Source organism: Mastomys coucha, unplaced genomic scaffold (assembly GCF_008632895.1).
Source record: "Mastomys coucha isolate ucsf_1 unplaced genomic scaffold, UCSF_Mcou_1 pScaffold22, whole genome shotgun sequence".
NCBI lineage: Eukaryota > Metazoa > Chordata > Mammalia > Rodentia > Muridae > Mastomys > Mastomys coucha.
In genome coordinates this window covers 116756163-116778680 of record NW_022196905.1, presented here as the reverse complement: position 1 = coordinate 116778680, position 22518 = coordinate 116756163, and the positions used below count along the sequence as shown (strand labels likewise).

Below are 22518 nucleotides of genomic sequence, written 5' to 3'. Positions count from 1 at the left end.
TCGAACTCAGAAATCCACCTGCCTCTGCCTCCCAAGTGCTGGGACTAAAGGCCTGTGCCACCACCGCCCGGCTAGTCCTTGTGTTTCTAATCCTAACTTAACATCATCCCCACCTGTGCAGAGATTAAATCGAGGCTCAGGAGAAACTCCAACCCTTGTCACCAAACTGCTCAGACCGGTGCAGGAGGAGCATGCAGAGACTTTGGGCACGCCCTGGGCTCCCTCTGAGGGTACCAGCTCCTCCAGACACTAGGTTATTTTTTGCCAGTAGAGTGGGGTATTGCTTCTCCCTGGCTGGTCTTGGGGGTCCACTTGCTTAAAGCCTTTACCCCTATGGCTTTAATATCAGAGTGCATAAAAATAAAGAACGTGGTGGTGGTGGCCTTAATCCAAGGGCCTATAGCTTGAGCAGGGGTGGGCGGGGTCTTAGGAAGAGGAAAGACAGCTTTGCCAACTACGTGGATTTCTCCCCTCAGTGTGTGTGTGTGTGTGTGTGTCTCAGGGGGGACTTGAGGGTGCAAGGCAGAGGAGCAAGGAAATGGCTTCAGTTCTACTGCCTCTGAGCTAACCAGAGAGGAGAGTGAGCCTGCACTCTGTCGCCAATGATCACCAAATTTTAAGATTTAAATAGGTCCTCACCTCCTCAGACTAACCCAAGAACCCAGAGGAAGCTATGAAAACTCTGAGCATCCAGGGCAGTCACGGTGGCTCATGTTTTAAATACAGTCACTCAGGAAGCAGAGGCAGGAGGATCTCTGAGTCTGAGGCCAGTCTGGTCTACATGGGGGTGCATAATGAAATCTTAAAAAAAAAAAGCTGGGTGGTGGTGGCACACGCCTTTAATCCCTTGGGAGGCAGAGGCAGGCAGATTTCTGAGTTCAAGGCCAGCATGGTCCACACAGTGAGTTCCAGGACAGCCAGGGCTATACAGAGAAACTCTGTCTTGAAAAACAAACAAACAAACAAACAAAAAAAACCAAAATAAAACAAAAGACAATGGTAGCCACATGGTGGTGCATGCCTTTAATCCCAGTACGCAGAGGCAGAGGATGGAGGATCTCTGAGTTCAAGGCCAGTCTTGTCAACAGATTGATTTCCAGAACAGACAGAACTACATAGAGAAACCCTATCTGGGGGAATTAAAAAAAAAAAAAAAGCAGGCAGGGTAGTGGTTTAGAACCAGAAGGATTTTTGCTCTTCCCTAGTTACTTAGGGGCATTTAGTAATACCTGGGAACACTTATGGTTGTCATGATGGACAGAGACGAATGATACTGTTTCTTAAAGCATCCCCTAGAACAAGGATGTTGCTAAATATGTTATAATGCTTTTTTGTTTTGTTTTACTGTTGTTGTTTTGTTTTGTTTTTGAGACAGGGTCTCACTATGTAGCCCTGGCTGTCCTGGAGCTCACTTCGTAGACCAGGCTGGTCTCAAACTCACAGAGATCTGCCTGCCGCTGCCCCCTGAGAACTAAAGGCCTGCAACCACTGTGGTGGGCTCGAATATCCTACCGTGTAAACAGGCTACAAAGGAATGATTCAATTCCAAGTCTATCCATAAAGCTCTCAGCAAACACCCCAACTTAGTGAGGCACGGTGGCTCACGCCCAGCATTCTGGAGAGACACCCCAGTCTGGCCTCAGGAGCGAGTTCAAAGGACAGCTTCACCGAGGCAGTAAAGCTCGCAGGGACTATGAGGTTTTCTTTCGACCTGCCTCAGGGGGTGTGGTACTGTCTGTGCCTGACTCCAAAATGCAGCATCAACATAACTTCAGGGCTAAGTGCTAATTCAGTGCCAGCTCCTGTGGACAGCTCCAGCTCCCTCCCTGCCACTCCGTAACCCCGTGTGGTAGCCTACTGTTCTCTCTGCTGTTTTAGAGGAAACTGGTTCAAAAGTCTCCAAGCTAATCTGAAACGAACCTTGTATCTATATATTCTTTTAAATTACTTCTGTGTGTTTGGATGTTTTATCTGCATGTATGTCTGGATACCACACGCATGTGATGCCCAAGAAGGTGTTTTAGACATTTATGAACTGCCATGGGTGCAGGGAATCGAAACAGGGTCCTCTAGCAGAATGGCAAGGGCTCTTAACAGTGGAGCCACTTATCCAGCCCAGACCTCTGTGTTCTTAGGGAGTGGAAGTGTATGTACGGATTGTTACTAGGCATGGTGGTGTGTACACTTCTCATCCTAGCACTTGGGAGGCAAAGGCAGGCAGATCTCTTCATCCTGGTCTACATAGTTCCCCTGCTTCACAAAAGGATGGGAATGAGGATCCCCTTGCCTATTTATAAAAGCAATAAAATGACAAAAGTAGTCACTTCCTGGAGACAACAACTGGGGACCAGGATGGAGAACAACATGTTACTGTTGAAACTGGCAGCAAGTGAAAAGATGATTGAATCTACCATATCCAAACTAAAAGCCAGGCAGTGGTGGCGCACGCCTTTAATCCCAGCACTTGGGAGGCAGAAGCAGGCAGATCTCTGAGTTCAAGGCCAGCCTGGTCTATAGAGTAAGTTCTAGGACAGCCAGGGCTACACAGAGAAACCCTGTTTCGAAAAACTAAAAAAAGAAAAAAAAAACTTTATATATTGGGGTTCCAGGACAGATAAGATACCTTAAAGTCAAGGCCTATGAGAGCCAGGTAATTTTGTTTTTAATTACACTTACTCTGTGTGACTGTGTGTGATGTGTGTGCAAGTTCCATGTTGCATATGTGATGGACAGAGGACAACTAGCAACCGACCCTCCACCTATCATGTAGGTTCTGGGAAACCAGGTACTGTCAAACTTTAGGTGTAGCCCCGGTTGTCCTGGAACCGACTCTGTAAAACAGGCTGGCTTTGAACTCAGAGATCTGCTCATGTCCAGAGTGCTGGGTTTAGAAAGTGTGAACTACCACTGCCAGGCTTTGGGGTTTGGGGCAGGTTCCTTTATCTGCTGCGCCATCTTGATCGTTCAAGGGAAGTAGTGCAACGTGGCCTGCTGAGAGACAAGAGGAAGTGGTGGGAAGTGTAGCAAAGAAAGGTCCTGGGTAATGGGACCTGCTCACTGGAGGTCTTCAAAAGTGCCCCTGAAACTTCCCATTCTTCCAGTGAGGCCAGAATCTGCCTGGGGAGGAGTCTTTGGAGGCCCTTGGCTCTGAGCCACCTTGTAGGTTTGAGTCCCTAGCAAGATACTAGTGAGTTAATCTTCACTGTCAACTTGACTGGATTAGGAAAAAACCCCGGGGGGGATTAATAAAGCACCCCTGGGACTGTGCAAGCATTTCCAAAGGCGATTAGCTCACAAGGTCTCTGACCTAATCGATGGCAGGGAGTCATTCCTCTGTGGCTCAGAGGACAGCATTATTGGGAAGTGATGATACGTAGGGGGTGGGGCTTGGCGGGGAGGTCACAGTATCTTGCTATGGTGACTTCCTACATCCCTTTGACTCTTGGCTACCATGACATATTTTAACCTCCTCCATCACGATAAAGTAACATCTCTGAGCAAAGATAAACCCTGGTCATGTGACACAAGGCCCACTACCTTTACTCTGAGCATCAGCTTTGTTTGCTGCACAGTGACGATTAAGGTCCTGAGAGGAATTCGCAGAGTCAAATGAGCATCGCGCAGTACTTAGAGCATCCCTCCCAACACACACGATGGCTAACTGGAGCTATTTTTGTTATTTTTTAGTTGGATTGACACACCCTCACAGGGTATTCTTGCTGAAATGCACAACCTGATTATAACCATGAAAAAAAAAATTTTCAAGAGAGGCTAAATTATAAGGCATTCTGTAAACCCAGAGGTCTGATTGCTTCTGGGAAAAAAAAAAAGTTACTATCTGGGCTGGACAGATGGCACAGGATAAAAGCACTGACTGCTGCCATAGAAGGACCTAGTTTTGTTCCCAGCACCTACATGGTAGCTAATGACTACCTGTATGTCCAGTTCCCAGGTGATGTGACACCCTCTCCTGGCCATCAGAGGCATGGAGCATGCATGTGATACACAAACATGTATGCAGATACTGATGGGGGTGGGGATGGTCGCTCAGGCCACAGAGAGCCTGGGCTGCATTCAGGTGGCTCTGAATTCGTTCCCCAGTTCTGGAAGACCCTTGGTGTGGCGTTGTGTACCAGTAAGCCCAGAACCTGGGAGCTGGAGGGGTCTTTGTAGTTGAAGGTAATCCTCCACTAAAAAGCAAGTTTGAGGCTAGCCTGGGCTACATTCTGTTATCTTAATAAAACCTCCAAAGGCTCAGTTATTTGAAAAGACAAAAGCCATTCGACTGGTCCAAATTAAAGGAGACAAGAAGCGACAACTGGCTACTACAAATGGAATGGAGGAAAAGGAATGGAGAAAGGGGAGTTCCTAGGGCTAGTAGGAAACTGAATGTGAGTTATCAGGTGGTAAATGCAATATAAAAAAATTCAATTTCAGCTGGGCGGTGGTGGCACACGCCTTTAATCCCAGCACTTGGGAAGCAGAGGCAGGTGGATTTCTGAGTTCGAGGCCAGCCTGGTCTACAAAGTTGAGTTCCAGGACAGCCAGGACTATACAGAGAAACCCTGTCTTGGGGAAAAAAAAAAAAATCAATTTCCTAAATTTGGGGTGGTGACCTAGACAGCACAGAGCCCTTGCCTAGCATAGAAATAGCCCTTGACTTAACTCCTAGCACCCAATAAAGAGGACATATAGCACCACTGTTAACTCCAACATGCGGGAGGTCGATGTTCCCGAATCCAAGGCCCAGCCTGGGCTACATAAAATGCTGTTCTCAGGAGTTGTGGCTAGGTTAGGTCATATCCTTGGACTGTGTGTGGGTGCGAGCATGCATTGTGTGCGCGCTGGTGCCCAGTGAAGCCGCAGAAGGCTGTCAAGTCCCCTGAAGCTGGAATTCTGTGGGATTCTAGGCTGCCTTATGTGGACACTGGGAACTGAATTCAGGTCTTCTCAAAAAGCAGCACGCACTCTTAACCACTCAACTCTCTCTCTGATCTCAAGTCATCCTAAAATGGATTTCGTGTGTGGATGAATATATGTATGTATGCCACATGGGTGTGGTACCCTCAGAAACCAGGCAGAAGATGGCAACTCCTGAACTGGAGTTATGGGCAGTTTTGAGTTGCCTGATTCGGACACTCAAAACTGTAGCAGTATGCGTTCTTAATCACTGAGCCACCTCTCCATCCCAATATAGCACTTTTTTTTTTAAAGATTTATTTATTTACTATGTATATAGCAGTCCTACATGTATGCCTGAAGACCAGAGGAGGGCACTAGATTTCATTAAAGATAGTTATGAGCCACCATGTGGTTGCTGGGAATTGAACTCAGGACCTCTGGAAGAACAGCCAGTGCTTTTAACTTCTGAGCCATCTCTCCAGGCCCCAATATAGCATTCTTTTAAAAAAAAAAAAAAATTAATGTGGCCAGGAAGTGGTGGCACACACCTCTAATCTTTGTACTTGGGAGCGGATTTTGTATAAGCCTGACCAACCTGGTCTACAGACTGAGTTCCAAGACAGACAGAACTGCACAGAGAAACCCTGTCTCAACGCCCCCCACAAAAGGCAAAAAAAGCCATGTCTGTATGTCAGTAAACCACATGTGTGCCAGAGAAGCCACTGGATCGCCTGGATCTGAAGTTCCAGATGGTTGTGGGCTGCAATTGGGATATTAGGTCTGAACCCTGGGTCTTCCTGAAGAGCAGCTGAATGCTCTTCAATACTGAGCCATCTCTCCTGCCCTGGGAGGTATGCAGTCTTTAAACTCAGTGACACCTTATACAACAGAATGTCTTAATCACATAACAAAAATAGTGTCTGGAGGCTTGCGGGGACCTCACTGAATTTCTTCTCGAAACTGGCTCAGTATGTACACACCCGTTTCCGGTCTTCTGGTGACTTGGTAGACGGTAACTACCTCCAAAAGAAACAACTAGGAACACATTTTAATTCGTATCCCTGAAGGTTCCTTTTGAGTAGAAATTTTCCAAGCAAGGTTACATGTCTTGGTGGGAGAGTGCCTTGTCAGATTCCTGAGTTCTAGTTCCAGCAACACAGTTTTTGTAGAGTCGTTGGAGTGATCCTAGGGCTTTGACCATGACAGCTTGGTGTTTTGTCCCTGAGCCCCTCCCTCTCAATCTTTAAAAAGACCGTTGTTTAGTGACTTACCTGACTGGGACATCCAATCAGGCGGTCCAGACCCAACAAACACAGACATGAAGAAGAGGTGTCCCTTGCGAATATATTTTGTGTACATATGCACACGCGTGTGTACACACAAACACAGACACACACACACACACACACACACACACACACTTGGCTAACGAGTAAGGAGGTTGAGGGCATCTGGATGGCACTGGTGTAGGGGAGGAGAAGGGACAAAGAGAGCAACTGTCCCCATTCTCCCCGCCCCCCCAATCCTACCAGGAGGGGGGAAACAGAGCTGGAAGAACAGGGAGAGCTTATTCTCACGGAAGAAAATCTCGAAGTGCAGTGATTTCTTTTTTTTTTTTTTTTAAAAGCCTCTTCCTTCCACTCTCTGCCCTGGTGACGCCAGCCGCCTGCACAGGCAGTCCTCCAGACTGGGCCAGGACAAGGTCATGGGGAAGGGCATAAGGCCGAGGCCTCAAAGGGCCAGTGGGAAGGTGAGGACTTAGGCGTAGTGGGTGCCCGGTGTTAGAGAATGGTCCCCTCTGTGGTCCAGCTGGTCTTGCAAGCGGGCAAACTCGGCCAGCTCGTTGAGCTCCTGGAACTGTCGGTCTGTCTTATGGCTGACCAGTGAGCGGTAGAAGTGAACGGCGAAGACTATAAAAACCAGGCCACAGGGAACCATGATGGCAGTGGAGGCGATGGCTGCCGCCTCACCCGGTGTAATGCCGCTGTTGTTGGCGATGACAGCTGACTCAGCGGGAGGGGTGGTGGGTTTTGGCTGTCCCGCATGCCTCTTGAGCGGTAAGAACTTGACCCAGCAGAGCAGCACGACCTCCGCCAGGAAAAGCAGTGTCCCGATGACAGTAGAGAAGGCCCAGGCCAGCTCGATGTGGCGGTGCATGCGCTCGTGGGGCGACTCTTTGACCGAGTTGAGGTTATGGACATTGCTCACGGCCTCGATGTTGGGCAGGATGCAGGTGCTGATCATGAGGGCAAACAGGTGCACGGCCACCAGCACTGTGGTGCAGGCACTGAAGACAATGAGCAACCCTGGTGGATAGTCATGTTCCGTATCCAGCTGGACTTCTACCATCGCTACCTAGGAGAGGGAACAGGGAAGTGAACGGCTCGCTCAAATCCTATTCCTCTTCTCAGCAGATCGGTCATTTGGCCTCAGTCTCAGTTTCTGGAAATGCTAAGGCCCACACCCTTTTTGGGTCATGAAGTCTCGAAAAAGTATTGATGAGGAGAGCAAGTGTGAATCTATCAGTTGTGCGTCCTTAGAAAGTTAGTGTCTCCCAGCTTTACCATATATAGAAAATAGGTATGGACCATTAATTCACCGAATTATTTTAACAAATGAGAGTTCTCAGTATATTGTAAATATCTTTCAATTGGGAACACTGCCACTGTCAACCATAGTAGTGAAATCGTGTAGAGTTAAGTATATTATGCACACTGTAAATGTTTTTTCTCTCGTGACAGGGTCTCTCTGTGTAGCCTTCCCTGGTCATCCTGGAACTTGCTCTGTAGACCAGGCTGGCCTTGAACTCAGAGATCTATCTGCCTCTGCCCTGGGAGGCCGTTCTTTCTTTCTACCACGTGGGTCCCCTAGGGATCAAACTCAGAATGTCAATTTTGGCAATAAGCATCTTTACCTGCTTGACTATCTCTCCAGACCAAGAAAAATTTAAAATACATTAAAATTTTTTTTTAAAAAATCAACTACCAACTGGTGGTGGTGCAGGCCTTTAATCCCAGCACTCAAGAGAAGAGGCAGGTGGATCTCTGAGTTTGAAACCAGTCAGGTCTATAGAGCAGGTTCCAGGACAGCCAGGGCTACACAAGAGAAACCCTGTCTGGAAAAACCAAAACCAACAAAAATAAACTACCAGTCACTATCCCTAACTGTCCCATACTCTCATACGTACACAGAACTCAATTTCCTGTCCCACTCTGAGGACAAGGAATAGGTTGAAGAAGTGAAGACCTTCTCACGTCATATCCAGGTCCATTCTGAGAACAGAGTACACAGGCCAACAGGGAACTGAGAGAGGCTTCTCAGAACAGAGAGGCCCAACCCAGTGCCTATATCTGGGCCCCAGAAAGCCCTAAGGCATCTCCTCCTCCAGCTCCAGGGCTCACATACTGGCTGCTCCCCAGTTCCTGGAGACTTGAGGATTTGGGGTCACCAGGGGCATAATCAGGACTTGCCACCTGCTCTTTAAACTTGGGTCTTGCAAATCACCCTCATGCAAAGGAGCCAACTCATCAGATTTCCGCTAGGAGCAGCAGGCAATTGGGGACATTGCCAGGGTCCACCTGTGTGGGCTGAAGGGTCATCAAGGGCAGCAAAGAGACAGGGGAAATGACATTACCATTAAGGGAGGCTGGGGCTGTACCTAAGTGACAGAACGCTTACCTCCCATGCATGAAGCCCTCTCTCAGTCCCCAACATTGAAAGAAACTATGTGTGGTGGTTCACGCCTGTAATCTCAGCACTGCGAAAGGAGAGGTAGGAGGACGACAAGTTCAAAGCCATCCTGTCCTAGGCTACGCAATGAGTTTAAGGACAGGCTGAGCTACATGAGACCCCGGTCTTTAAGGAAAAAACAAAACCAAAATGATAATAATTGCCTGGGATGGAGGTTGGGTTAATCCAACCCAAATACCTACTGCATGGGGACACAGTAAAAATGGGTTCTACTGCCGGGCGGTAGTGGCACACGCCTTTAATCCCAGCACTTGGGAGGCAGAGGCAGGCAGATTTCTGAGTTTGAGGCCAGCCTGGTCTACAGAGTGAGTTCCAGGACAGCCAAGGCTACACAGAGAAACCCTGTCTCGAAAAACAAACAAATGGGTCCTATCACTGCTCAGTTTAAAACCTTCACTCCTGGGGCTGGCAAGATGGCTCAGTGGGTAAGAGCACTTACTGCTCTTCCAAAGGTCCTGAGTTTGGATCCCAGCAACCACATGGTGGCTCACAACCCTCTGTAATGAGATCTGACACCTCCTTCTGGTGTGTCTGAAGACCAGCTACAGTGTATTATGCCAGAGCGAGCAGGGCAGTCCTGAGTTCAATTCCTAGCAGCAACATGATGGCTCACAGCTATCTGTACAGCTGCAGTGTACTCATACACATAAAATAAATAATCTTTAAAAAAAAAACAAACCTTCACTCCCATCGCAGGCTACCTGAAATTCTCCAGTTCTTACCCTCCTCTCTCTGAGAGGCAAGCTCAGCTCAAGAGAGGCAAGTCAACAGTATAGTAGGTCTGGCTCTCAAGACAGAGACATCCCACGTCTTACTCTAGAGCTCTGTTCTAGACACAGCCCTCTCAGTTAGATGGACAGGTGATACTAGAGACAGAACAGAGTTAAGAAAGCCCAAGAGTCTGGGAGAAGGACTGGAAACCTGCATTAAAACAGCCTGCTTGGTTAATACACCCCTAAAGCCTTTTCAGAACATTTCAACTGGGTTCAAAGGCTTTGCCTAACAACTGCCACAGCCACAAAGAGTGAGGATGCTTCAGGCTGAGGATTTACAAAATGGTTCAAGTTCATGTAAATTTGGGGCACTGCCATGAGAATTTTGACTGTTGTTTAAGATTCCCTGGTGGCCTAACGCCAACCCTGAGAATTCTTCTGGATCCATGCGGGCAAGGGAGCTGGGCAACTCAGCACATGCGGGTGAGGGACACAGGACAGCAGAGGCAAGGCACATCTGATGCACTCTTTCCCCCTCCAACCTGGAGAGCTGGATACCCTCAGCAACAGCACCTCCTGCCCCTTCCCCACCCCCATACTTCCTCTTCCTGTTTTGGCCTTCTATCCCAGAACCTGAAACCTGAGAAATGACAAGGCAGAGCTCGCTGGAGCTGCCCCTGCTCCACCTACTCATATCCACTGGGGTGGAGGCTTGTGTGCAGGGCTGGTCTGTGGGTCCCATGTTGGGAGGTGTTTATGGCTGGGTTTGTGTCTGCCCCTGCATCCCAGTGACCTCCAAGTAACATACTGTCCCCTCTGCAGAACTTTAACCACACAGAGCCACAGTGCAAGGCTGAATGTAAAACCTGTGCCTCACCTTACAAAGCTGGTAGCCCCTAGGCAAGTATTTGACATTGTCAATACCCCAATTTTTACATCCATAAAATGGAAGCCTGCTTAATGACAGTTATGAAGTTTCAATGTTAATGACCATAAAATGTTCTTTAAGCATGACTGAGCACATGATACATTTACAGAATCAGTGATTCCTTTTTTGTCTGTTTTTGGTTTTTCAAGATAGGGTTTCTCTGTATAGCCCTGGCTGTCCTGGAACTCACTGTGTAGGCCAGGCTGGGCTCTAACCCGCCCGCTTCTGCCTCAAGAGTGCTGGGATCAAAGGTGCGTGCCACCACTGCCCAGCACAATGGTTCTTATCAGTGATTATCATTATTGGGGCAGAGGTTGTAGCTCAGCAGGAGCATGCTAGCCCGGTGTGGTGAGGGCATTGGGTTCCATGCACATACACACCTGGACACACACACACACATACTTGTTTACTGACTACTCATTTTCAAATAAGGAAACTAAGTCTCAGAAATGAGATTAATTACAGGACAGGAGCTATCCTGCTCTAGGGTCGGGTGGGGGAACTCACAGTCACTCTAAAGCCGGTGTATAATGGTGTGGTTTTTCACGTGGTCACCTGCGGTTAAATGAGGTTTGAATGTGTAAATGTTTAGCACAGACTCAGCCACTGGAGAAGCTCAATAAATCTTAGTTAAAAAGAAAAACAAGGAGCTAGAAGTGGAAAAGAAACGGTTATGTCCCCAGGCCTGCACGCTCTTCCTCATTCAGGGCCCCCCCAGGCCTACATGCTCTTCCTTATTCAGGCCGTTACAGGTCCTTCTGAGACAACACTAGCTCCCAAATGTGGGCATCAGGGGCAAGCACTCCACCCAAGACCTGGCCAAGTGAGCATCTCTGCAGGACAGTATCACTAGGACCATAAAACCCAACTGAGCCACACGTGGTCTGGGTATCCTCACATCCTTGGGCTGAGGGAAGGCTGGGCTCTTCACGGAAGAGGAAGAACCTGCTGCTAAGCTCCGGAAGAAACCCTATTACCCTCATCTACCATTCCTGGAAGTCCAACCACACAGGCTAGCTGTATGCACCATTGCCCCAGATAAGACCAAGTTCAGTGCCACAGGGCTGCATACAAGAAATGATTCTGGCCAGGTTGGTGGTAGCACACCCCTTTAGTCCTAATACTAAGGAGGCAGAGGCAGGAGGATCTCTGAATTGAAGGTCAGCCTGGTCTACAGAATGGCTTCTAGGATAGCCAAGGCTACACAAAGAAACCCTGTCTTGAAAAAAAAAAGAAAGAAAGAAAGAAAGAAAGAAAGAAAGAAAGAAAGAAAGAAAGAAAGGAAGGAAGGAAGGAAGGAAGAAAGAAAAAATGATTCTGAACAAGAAGTAAGAGGTGGTATAATCATGAACCCTGATTCACAGGCATTAAGGGTCTTCTTCCAAAATGATTCCCTCCAGGGATCTGTCCTACAGAGTGGGAAGAGTAACTTAGGGGAGCCCTGGAAAAATCTAGCAGCTGACATCCAGGGCCACAGCCATGTCCCAGAGAGATCACATCAGATTAGATTGCATGCAGATTCACAGGGTAAATATAGTTGGGAGCAGGACTCTTAGCTCAAAATAAACAGCTCCTAGCCAGCCAGCAAACCTCCACCAACCCGGCTGTACAGGGCCTAACAGCAGAGTCAGACCATGGGTCCTAAATCACACCAGCCTATAGATCCTCACAGGAGATACTGGGCATCTTAAATCTGAAGCAGGGGCTAAAGACTATTGACTGTGCTGGGCAGGGGTAGCACATGCCAGTATTCCCAACACTCAGGAGGCAGAGACAGATCTCCAGGTTCGAGGCCAGCCTGGTCTATAGAATGAGTTCCAGGACAGCCAGGGATATACAAAGAAACCCTGTCTCAGGGGAAAAAAAATAAATAAGGAAAAGATTATTGATTCTGTGGAGGGCAAGCCCTGGCTGACCTGGCCAGACATGTGGCCACCCCACCTGAATATTAACCACCTATACCTTCCTGCTGGACTCCATGGATACCCTGAATGCCTGGATCCTGGTAATCCTGGTACTTCTGAGAGAACTCCGCACCCCTTGCCATGCCCAACCCCCGAATCACAGTGGGAAACACAGCTTTCTTCTCCACACACCTATTCCTGTTCACCCTTCTGAGGCAGTAGAGAGCTGTAGCCTGGGGTAGACCCCGGAGCCTCAGTCACAAGGGTTTCTCGGAGTTGTCTGGATTTGCTAACTCCATTCCAAACGCAGACCATCTAGTGAGAAAGATCTGAATCCGGTCCCGGGGTTTACAGGCTCTCTGGACCATGGCAGTTCAGTACTCCAAATTGTTTCTAAAAATAGATATGCACTCTTTTATGAAACAAACAAAAGTTTCACTAAACACCACCACGTATTCTTGAAATCTGCCAATGCCGTCTAGTCTTATGCGCTTGTCCTCGCTGTACCTCCTCCTTCAATTTAGGCATTAAAATTTTTATTGAGGATTCCAGGGATGGTGGTTATCTCCTCCCCTCCTGAAGAGACAATACTGTAGAAAATCAAACACTGTCCCAACGTGCCCCCCACCCCCTGGCCAATAGAAGGAAGAAGCCAGCCTTCTTAAAGGGTTGGTCTTCAGTCTTCCTCCAAGAGGGTAGATGCTGAGGGATTGCCACGACACATGATACTGGTGTTAGGGTGGGGTGTGTTGATCCTCTAGCTGGCTTTTCAAAAACTGAAGGAGAGAGATCCTGATGTCTACACTCATTTATTGTGTAGTTCTGGCTACCCTGGAACTTGCTATGGAGAACAGACTGTCCTTGAACTCACAGGGATCCACTTGTCTTTGCCTCCTGAGTGCTAGGATTAAAGGCGTGTACCACCAGCCCTAAATGTATTTCTGACCCTTGACGAGTTGTCCCTTCCTGAATAAAGGTTTGATCCTGCAGACTGAGCACAGTGGGGTCCCCAATCTCTTTTTGTTTTTGACAGATTCATCTGGTGGTTTACCCCTTCTCTCTTCACATCTTTAATTTGGTGACTCGTTTTTTTTAATTTTCAGATTTACTTTCTTATTTTATGTGTATTTTACCTGAACATACACTATGTATATGCCTAGTGGCCTCAGAGGTCAAAAGAGGGTGTTGGACCCCCAGGATGTAATGGATGGCTGTGAGCAGCTGTGTGCAGTGCTGGGACTCGAAGCTGGGTCCTCTAGAAGAGCATTGTCATGGTTTGAATATGCTTGGTCCAGGGAGTGGCACTATTAGAAGGTGTGGCCTTGTTGGAGTAGGTGTGTCACTGTGGGTGTGGCCTTTAGGACCCTCATCCTAGCTGCTTGGAAATCAGTATTCTGCTAGCAGCCTTCAGATGAAGATGTAGAACTCTCAGCTTCTTTCCAGCCCAATGCCTGCCTGGATGCTGCCATGCTCCCACCTTGATGATAATGGACTGAACCTCTGCACCTGTAAGCCAGCCTCACTTAAATGTTGTCCTTATAAGAGTTGCCTTAATCATGGTGTCTGTTCACAGTGGTTAAACCCTAACTAAGACAGGCATCAAGTGTTTTTCATCACTGAGCCAAGTCCAGCACCCATTCTTAGGTGTTTTTGAGACAAGATCTTACTATGCAGCTTGGGCAGGCTTCAAACTCGTGGTCTTCCTGTCTTGGCTTCCCATGTGCAACCTTAGCACTTTCCTTTTTCTTTCTGGTACTAGGATTCAAACCCAGGGCTTTGTGCATAGTCTACAACTGAGCTAATTCCCCAAGCATCCCTATAACTTTTCTGCTGTGTCAAGAAAAACAAGAACTGCTTCTCTCTCTCTCCCTCTCTTTGGTTTTTCGAGACAGGGTTTCTCTGTATTGCCCCGGCTGTCCTGGAACTCACTCTGTAGACCAGGCTGGTCTAGAACTCAGAAATCCACCTGCCTCTGTCTCCCAAGTGCTGGGATTAAAGGTGTGCACCACCACTGCCTGGCTTTTTTCTTTTTTTGAGAAAGACTCTTACGTATGGCAGACTGGCCTCACGCTCACTATATAGTTAAGGATGGCCTTGACTTTCTGATCTTCCTGCCTTAAATCGCAAGTACTAGGATGACAGGTATGAATCCCAATGCCCACATTTATTTTTTTATTTTTGGCTTTTCCAAGACAAGGCTTTTCTGTGTAGCTCTGGTTGTCCTAGAACTCAGACTGCCTGTCTCTGCTGGGATTAAAGGCATGGGCTACCTTTGCTTTAACTTTTCTATTTTTTATTTTTAGGTATGTTCCTGATAGCACAATTCTTTATTAGAATGTATATATTACTTACAGAAACATCAGGCCCAGATGTAGTGGCACACACCTTTAATCCCAGTACTCTGGAGGTACAGGCAGGCAGATTTATGAGTTAGAGGCCATCCTGGCCTACTCAGTGAGATCCTGTCTCAAAACTAAACAAACAATAGTAAGGCTGGCACTAAAATATTTTAGTAGAGTTTGGAGACCAACGTTTGGACCAAAGGTTGATCAACTAGGGCCCTCAGACTATGGTCTTATGCTTGACCACACCTACTAGTTTACATATCATCTAAAGCCAATGACAGAGTGTAATAGTTACCTGGAAAACCACACTGCCCTGACACACAGAGCTGGCTGACCCTACAGTTAGACAAACTTTCCCCAAAGGAGATTATTAAATAACAGTCACACAAGAACCCTCTAAGGGGAAGGAAAGGACCCTGATTTGAGCAAGGTATAATGGATGACACATGAATGGAAACGTCATAATGAAATTCATCACTTTCTATGATAACTTAAAAGTTATTAATTTTTTTTTTCTTCACCAGGTGTGGTGGCATACACCTTTGGGAGGCAGAGGCAAGCGGATACCTGAGTTTGAGGCCAGTCTGGTCTACAGAGCGAGTTCTAGGACAGTCAAGGCTTCCTGTCTCAGGGGAAAAATTACACACACACACACACACACACACCACACACACTGGCATGCACACATGCACAGACACACACTTCCCTCTCCCTCTTCTGATTCAGGCATGGTGGTAAATGTCTATCATCCCAGCACACAGGGAGCTGAGGGAGGAGGATTAAGGGTTCCTTGCCAGACTGGGCTATAGAGAAACCCAATCTCAAAGAAACAAATAAAGATCCTCTTTTGCAAAACAAAAACAGTCTAAGGCCAGCCATAGCACCGATCTCATCTGATCTTGGAAGATAAGCTTGGTTGGGCCTGGTTAGTACTTGGATGGGAGACTGTCTGGGAATACCCGGTGCTGTAGGCTTAAAAAAAAAAAAAGAAAAGAAAAGAAAAGAAAAAGAAAAAGAAAAACATAACACTCTCTGTGGTCCTATCGGTCTGAAATGTCCCTTTCAAGGAGCACATTGAAAGGCCCTCAGATGTTCTGTCAGAGAAACCAGCTGATTTGCATTTTAGTTTCCTTCAGACCACCCCCTACTCAGTGTAGATCAACAGAGCACTGCTTTGGGAAGCCTACTTAAAAAGAGCTTTTCTAGGGGCTGGAGAAATGGCTCAGTGGTTAAGAGCACTGACTGTTCTTCTGAGTTCAAATCCCAGCAACCACATGGTGGCTCACAACCATCCGAAATGAGATCTGACACCCTCTTCTGGAGTGTCTGAAGACAGCTACAGTGTACTTACATATAATAAATAAAATAAATCCTTAAAAAAAAAAAAAGGAGCTTTTCCTTTCCAGTCAGGGACCCATCAAGGGAAGGGCCCCCTCACTGTTCCCAGTTGAGAATTCCAGAAAGTGCTGCAGGCACTTGTGAAGTTTCACAAAAGGCCTCTCTGCTGAGCTCACATCAACCTCCCCTTGGAATATTCAACAGAGTTCCATTTATGCACTGCCCAGCATACAAATCTTGCATGCAGAATTGGTTATCTGGCAGACTCCAAAAGCCTGGTTATCAACCAGCCTTGGGGATTTTGGCAGGAGGAGACAGAGGAGGAAAGGCTCCGGCAAGACTCAACAGAACTGAGTCCTACTGCTGATCAGAGCCTTTCAGAGCCCCAGTCTTCTGTGTGGATCTCAAACTTTTAAGAGCTACGGTGAGGTTTAAACAAGAATGAAAGGAAGGAGTGAGCTGGACACAGTAACTACTTTAACCGTCACTGTTACATTATTCACACCACACTTCCATCTTCCATGGCTCCCTGTTGCCCACAGAAGAGTTTAAACCTCCTAGATAGGGCCTCAAATCAAAGCCCTCTACCATAGGGCTTGTGTTTAAGACAAGGTCTCACTATGTAGACCAGGCTGGTCTCAGACTCACAAGAGAGCCGCTTGCCTGTCTCCTGAGTACCGGGGCTTAGAGGTGTGAGCCACCACAGTGACTTGGTGTGTGGCATGATGCCAGTTATACCAGCCCCCTATCTTTCCCTAGAGACCCCACGACTGTTTGTGACTGTTCTTGCCAGTCTGGTAGGCTCTTCTCCGGACCTCGCTTCCACCATCCTCAACGCTTGGTTGGAATCACAATCCTTCTGTCCTTCAGAAAGCTGCCCCCCTACACACACCATGGCAACTAGCATAAACAAGTTTCCTAGATATCTAGGCAGTTACTATATCTTGCAAATACCAACCCAACAAGTCCACAAGCCAGTGACATTGCTGATGTCACTACTTAGTGTACCGGTGAGGGAACTGAGCTCCTAAGAGGTTAAGCAACTCTCCCCCCAAACCCCCCCACCCCCGACTTTCTAGTCTGAGGAAGCTGGGCTGACACTGGAACCTGGGTAGCTGTGCCTGTCCCATTTTGCTACGCTAGAGCTTCTGGGCTCTATGTCCTTACCACTCTCTGAGGCTTGCTTTCCCATGGACCACCCAGAGGGCTATAACGGCTTCCAGAGCAGGTGACTTCACTGCAGCCTGTCATTCACCCAGGACAACCATGCTTGGAGGAAGAAGGCATGAGGACACCCCTGAAGCATTTTCCACTGTTGCTAGCCTGGTACAAGAGCCCCATCAACTCCAGCATTAGTGATCATTTCTGGGGATTAGTACCCAGTGGTAAGAGTCGCTTCTTGCTCATCTCCAGGCACCCTGATCTCCGGATATGCCATAAACACCCAATAATGTCTCATGACTTGAGCGCTTCCTCCCAATTCATTTTCCCAGAAAGCTTAGCCAACTTCTGAACCTGCTCTGGAACCTGGAACAAAAAAGGGGCTGGCGGGCAGAACTTGAGGAGGAAGATAATCCAAAACTAATTGATCCCGGGTCGTGGAAGGCATTTTGTTTACTGCACCAGGCCGACCTTCCCAACTGTCGTCTGCTTAGGCTAATGTTACAGCCTGCCAGCATCTCTGCTGGTTAGTTTCCCTATACAGGGACAGGGTCAGGCCCAGGCTGTGGTAACTTTAGGTACAGACAGCCTAAAGCTAGGCTCTGAAGGAACCGCTTTTGTTTTGTTCTTTTAAGCTAGTGTTTCTCTGTGTAGCTCTGGCTGTCTTAGAACTTGCTCTGTAGACCAGGCTGGCCTCAAATTCACAAGAGATCTGCCTGCCTCTGCCTCCTGAGTGCTGGGATTAAAGACGTGTACTACCACCGGCTCTCCAGAGAAACCGTAAGCTGCACATCTAACCTAGATTCAGGTTCCCTTCATTTTGTATCAGTGGAGTCTTACCAGCAGACCAGATACATACACATCATCAGATCCTGAAATCCCTCAGCTTCCCATAGGCCCTTGTAATGAACCCTCATCCAAGTCAAGGGGAGTACCAGGATCCTCCCATCTCTACACAGGAGAAAACGAACCTCAAAGATGCTTGCCCTCAGCATGCTGCAGGCACCTGGCCTACACCCCTCATCATGAAGTTACGATTGGCTCGATCGCCAAGCCTTTTGGGAGACCCCCCCCCCCCTCACTTTACGGATAAGCAGGTAAATTTGGCATTCTAGGCAACCTGGCTAACCCTGGAGAACAAAAGTCAAGTCAGCTCCTCTACTTTTCCAGGTTTGTAGGAAGGAAGGCCTCTGGGGGCAGGAAGTTGGCTGTGCTGACTCACAAGCCCAGGGAAGAGTAATCCAGGAAACTTGTCACTCCGTTACCATGGCACTGGGGCGGCCAGGCACCCCTTCCTCTCTTGAGGTTCACTCAAGGGCTGGGTGTCAGCAGTGGGGGTAGGGCATCAGCAGACCTCAGACTATGAATCCAGAGTTCTTAGAAGTCCGGTTTCATAGTAAAGTACTTAGTTGCCCTCTTGAAACCGCAGCTCAGAACGGAGGCAATCCTGGGACTCTCAACCCTTCCGTAGTCTGCAGAAATTAAGGGATGGCATCCTGGAGTTGCGGAACCTAGTCCACCTAGGCTGAGCAAACAAGAGTCCCAAGACAGAGAGCGTGGATGCACCCATGCCCATCCACGGTTTTTAGCTACCCCAGCTATTTCGACGTTTTTTGTGGAGGCCTGACCTTTTGCCGAGAATGAGGAAAGGAGAGGGTAGGCAAGTGTCCCCCGTTTGACCCTCACTTTTCCTGGGTCTAGGGAGTTACAAGTCCAAGGAAGAGCACACATGTGGTGGCACCCTTGCATAAAGTGTAAAACTTTCTTTTTAGCTTGCAAAGAAACCTATTGGCTTTATATCTCATTTTCGGTGGCTTGGTGCTCACCTGCCTCTGGCTGGACACTGATCACAACACTGTGGTGTGTCCTAAGTAAGACCCAGGCGCTGGCTGATCCAGTTCAAGTCCTGTTTACCAGACTAGCTGTGTAGAACAGGCAGGTCTTGAAGTCATGGGCAATCCCCCTGCCTCTGTCTCTACACCCAACTCTCTTCAACCTCTTTAAAAGGCTCCTCCAGTTTTGCTCTTTAAAGTCAGTTTTAAGAATAGTTTTTAGCCGGGCAGTTGCGGCGCACGCCTTTAATCCTAGCCCTTGGGAGGCAGAGGCAGGCGGATTTCTAAATTCAAGGCCAGCCTGGGCTACAGAGTGAGTTCCAGGACAGCCAGAGCTACACAGAGAAACCCTGTCTTGAAAAACCAAAAACCAAACCAAACCAAACAAAACAAAAAAAGAATAGTTTTTAATCTGCCATTTAAGAAATCAAGGTCCAGGGACAGAGAGAGTGATTTGCCTGAGGTCATACAAGCAGCAAGTGCCAGAGCTGGGAAGAGTAATTTATATCACTCCTCCTGGCCTTTCCTCTCTGGCCTAGTGCACTGTGGGCCTCTAGAGCATCCGGGCTCACAACTGTGCTGACCCACTTGTTTAGGGGGAGAGACCCAGACACACTCCCTTCCCAGAAAACACATAGGTGCCACCCACTCCCTTCCTCAAGGCCAAAGGTTTAGCTAATTCGAGGGGGAGGGAGGCAGGCTTGCCAGGGAAGGGGGGGGGCAGACCCCACAAATGCAGGTTGACGTCATCAAAAGATAATAACATTGTTATGTCGCTTCAGCTCCAGGCAAACTCCAAGACAGTCAGGCCTGAAGGTATTCCTAGAGTTAATGTCTGGTGCCTAACCTGCAGCCTCCAGGGGCGCCTCCTGCAGAGGCTTCCTGTACCACCTTCTTGGGACTTGAGGGGAGGAAACTATGCCTACCTTTTTAACCAAGCAAGAGCTCTTTCAAGGGGAACATGTCCCACCCTCCTCCCCCACACCCAGTGACTCAGAGGCAAATTTCTGGAGAAGAAACTGAGGGTGGGGAGTGGCTGTCAACCCCTAGGCTGGAGGCTCTTGGAAAATGCGGTGGGGCGGGGGTAAAAGGGGGGGGGGAAGAGTTAGTGGAGTACGGGGAGGTGGAAAGTATTAGGAAATCCCCTCCAATATTTGATAAAATCTTGTTAATACCTTCCAGCCTTAGGTGTGTGGGAAGGCGCGGCCACAAGGTAGCTCTCATCTTCATCTCCTGACACCTGTCCTCAGTGGGCTGGACCTTTTGCGTCCTTCTCGTCCCCCTGATTACATGCAGGGCGGACTTCTTACATAGCAACTTCATGAAAGCAACATTCTTGGAAACCCTAACCGCCTTTGCCGCAACAAAGTGCCCGTCTGAAAACACCTGCGCCTGGGTTATCTCTATCTCTGGTGGTCCACCTCGCCCTCACAGCTCAGCAACCTCTGGCTCCCCTCCGGCGCCCAGGACGGCTTATCCCAGCTCTTCCCCTCACCCCAGGCACGCCCAGCCCGCTCCCAACTGTGGGCCCCGTCGGGGCTGCGGGCGGGAGCGGCCGAAGCAGGAAGAGGGGAGGAGGGCAGGGAGGCCCGAGCTCACCATGGCGAAGCCGGAGAGCAGAGCCGAGGTCCGGCTGGAGGCTTTGAGCTTGGCGCGGCTCAAGTAGAGCTTGCGCCAGGACAGCGCCTGCATCGAGTGCTCGTTGAGGCTCATCACCTCGGAGTAACTCTGGCCGATCCAGTCCGGGTAGCTGACGGCGGGAGGCGGCGGCGACAGCGGTGGGGCCCCCGAGGGCTCCCCGTCCCCGCTGCGGCGGCGGCTCCGGCGGCTGCCGCTAGTGCTACTGCCGCCGCTCAAGGGAAGCTCGGGATTGCTGTTACTCGGGGGCGGGGCAGGCTCCGGATGCATGGAGTACGCTGCGAAGGCGCGGCTGGCGGCGGGCGCCTGCGAAGGCTGCGGCCCCGGGGCCGCGCCGCACCTCCGCCGGCCTCCCACTGGAGCCTGGGTCCGGCAGTCGGACACACCGGATCCGGAGGCCGAGGGGACTGACGGCAGAACCGCTCCGCAAGTTCCAAGCGGCCGAGACCGGAGCCTGCGCGCCGACCGGCGTCCGGTCCCAAGCCGGCACCTCCGCGAGCTCCGCGATTGGCCGGCGACCCGAGCCTATTTGCATACGCCACGCCCCACGAAGAGACCCCGCCCACCAAGCGCTGGGCGGTGTCCGTGCGAGTCACGTGCCCCGCGCCGCCTCCGACGGCTCCGCCCACAGCCCCTGGCTCGCCTTCCTGGAAGCGCCCCACGCTGACCGGCCTCGCTTCTCTCCTCTGCAGCTGCTCCCGTGGCTTTGCTCCCGGAGAGCTCTTGACTTGGGCCATCCGAGGTCACCTCTGGCCGCCTCCTGAGGCCTATTTCCTCCTTGGGACGAGGTGGCAAAAGGTCTGTTGGAAAAAGAGCAAGCGGATGTCTACTAGAGTTCAGTGAGCGGTTATTGCGCGTCTACTGGGTGCCAACACTGTTCCAGGCGCCGGGGGCAGGGTGTAGGCTTGTGAATAAGATGGAAAAAAAAAATCGATCCCGAAGATGGCATGCGTGCCTCAAGTCCCAGCATAGAGGAGACAGGAAAATAGTGAGTTTGAAGGAATAGTGAGCTCTTGCCTTGGAACACAAGAGGGACAAAATTCCCTGCTCCCTTGCCGCCAACATTCTTGTAGAAAAGACACACAAACATCGAGTAAATTATAGTTCAGAACACTGTAAATGTGTACAAAAAAAAAACGGATAAAAAAAGGTGGATAGTAACAGGGTTGTTATTTTAATTTTAGAATGCTAGTCCCCGTTTGTATTTATTATTTTTGAGACTACATAGCTCTGCCTGGCTTGAAACTTGTTATATAGACCAGGCCGGCTTCCATCTCAGAAAGATCCATTTGGCCAAGCCCCCGAGTGCTGGCTTTAAGCATGTACCTGCCATTCCCAGACCCCTTCGTGGGGTTTTCTATTCTGTAGGGGTAGAATAAACAAGTTCCCACCCTTCGGGTCTCATCTGAGCTGAGACCTGGGCCAGCCATGTAAGGAGCCAGGACCTAAGGGAAGAAGAAAATATGGAGGTTGAGGGTGGGGCTCAGGTGAGCTAAGGTAGAATACTCGGCTAAGGAGCTCTAGGACGGAAATCCAAAGCACCTGCGTTAACAGCGGTCTCACCGCTTTAACGCCCCGGCTTTCAGGATGTTCCTTGGCACATACTCCACACTGAAGAAATACTTGTTGACTGAATACATGTGGGATAAAACAAGAACAAATGATAAATTTAGACCCCGGTCAAATCCTAAGCATGTGGTGCTCCAGGTCTACGGTGTGACGTTAAACTCTTGTACAACCACTAGAGGGCAGCCATCCACCCAACCACATAGCACAAAAGAGAGGCCTCCTGCGTTTCTAAGTTTCTGAGACTTTCCCTAGAGGCCACCTTCCCTGGTTTACAAAGATTAAGAATTTGGGCCAGGCATGGTGGCATATCCCTTTAATCCCAGCGCTTGGGAGACCGAGACAGGGCAAGTGGATCTCTTGAGTTCTAGGTCAGCTACGTAAAAGACTTTGTTTCAATAACAGGAGACCGAATGAAAAGATTGAGCTCTTGAAATTTGA

The 22518-nt window shown here is 49.1% G+C and overlaps 1 protein-coding gene across 2 annotated transcripts; it reads right to left on the bottom strand.

The window, feature by feature from the left end:
* Positions 1-5841: 5841 nt before the first annotated feature.
* Orai1 (ORAI calcium release-activated calcium modulator 1) lies at positions 5842-21014 on the bottom strand. 2 transcript variants are annotated; one of them, XM_031337802.1, is made up of 2 exons: positions 20590-21014; positions 5842-7257 (listed from the first exon to the last, which is right to left on the bottom strand). In XM_031337802.1, the coding sequence occupies exons 1-2, from the start codon at positions 20779-20781 to the stop codon at positions 6661-6663; spliced, it is 789 nt and encodes a 262-aa protein (XP_031193662.1). In that variant the 5' UTR covers positions 20782-21014; the 3' UTR covers positions 5842-6660. The 2 variants fall into 2 exon arrangements, with proteins under 2 accessions (XP_031193662.1, XP_031193661.1); XM_031337801.1 differs by having other exon boundaries at positions 20473-21010.
* Positions 21015-22518: the final 1504 nt, after the last annotated feature.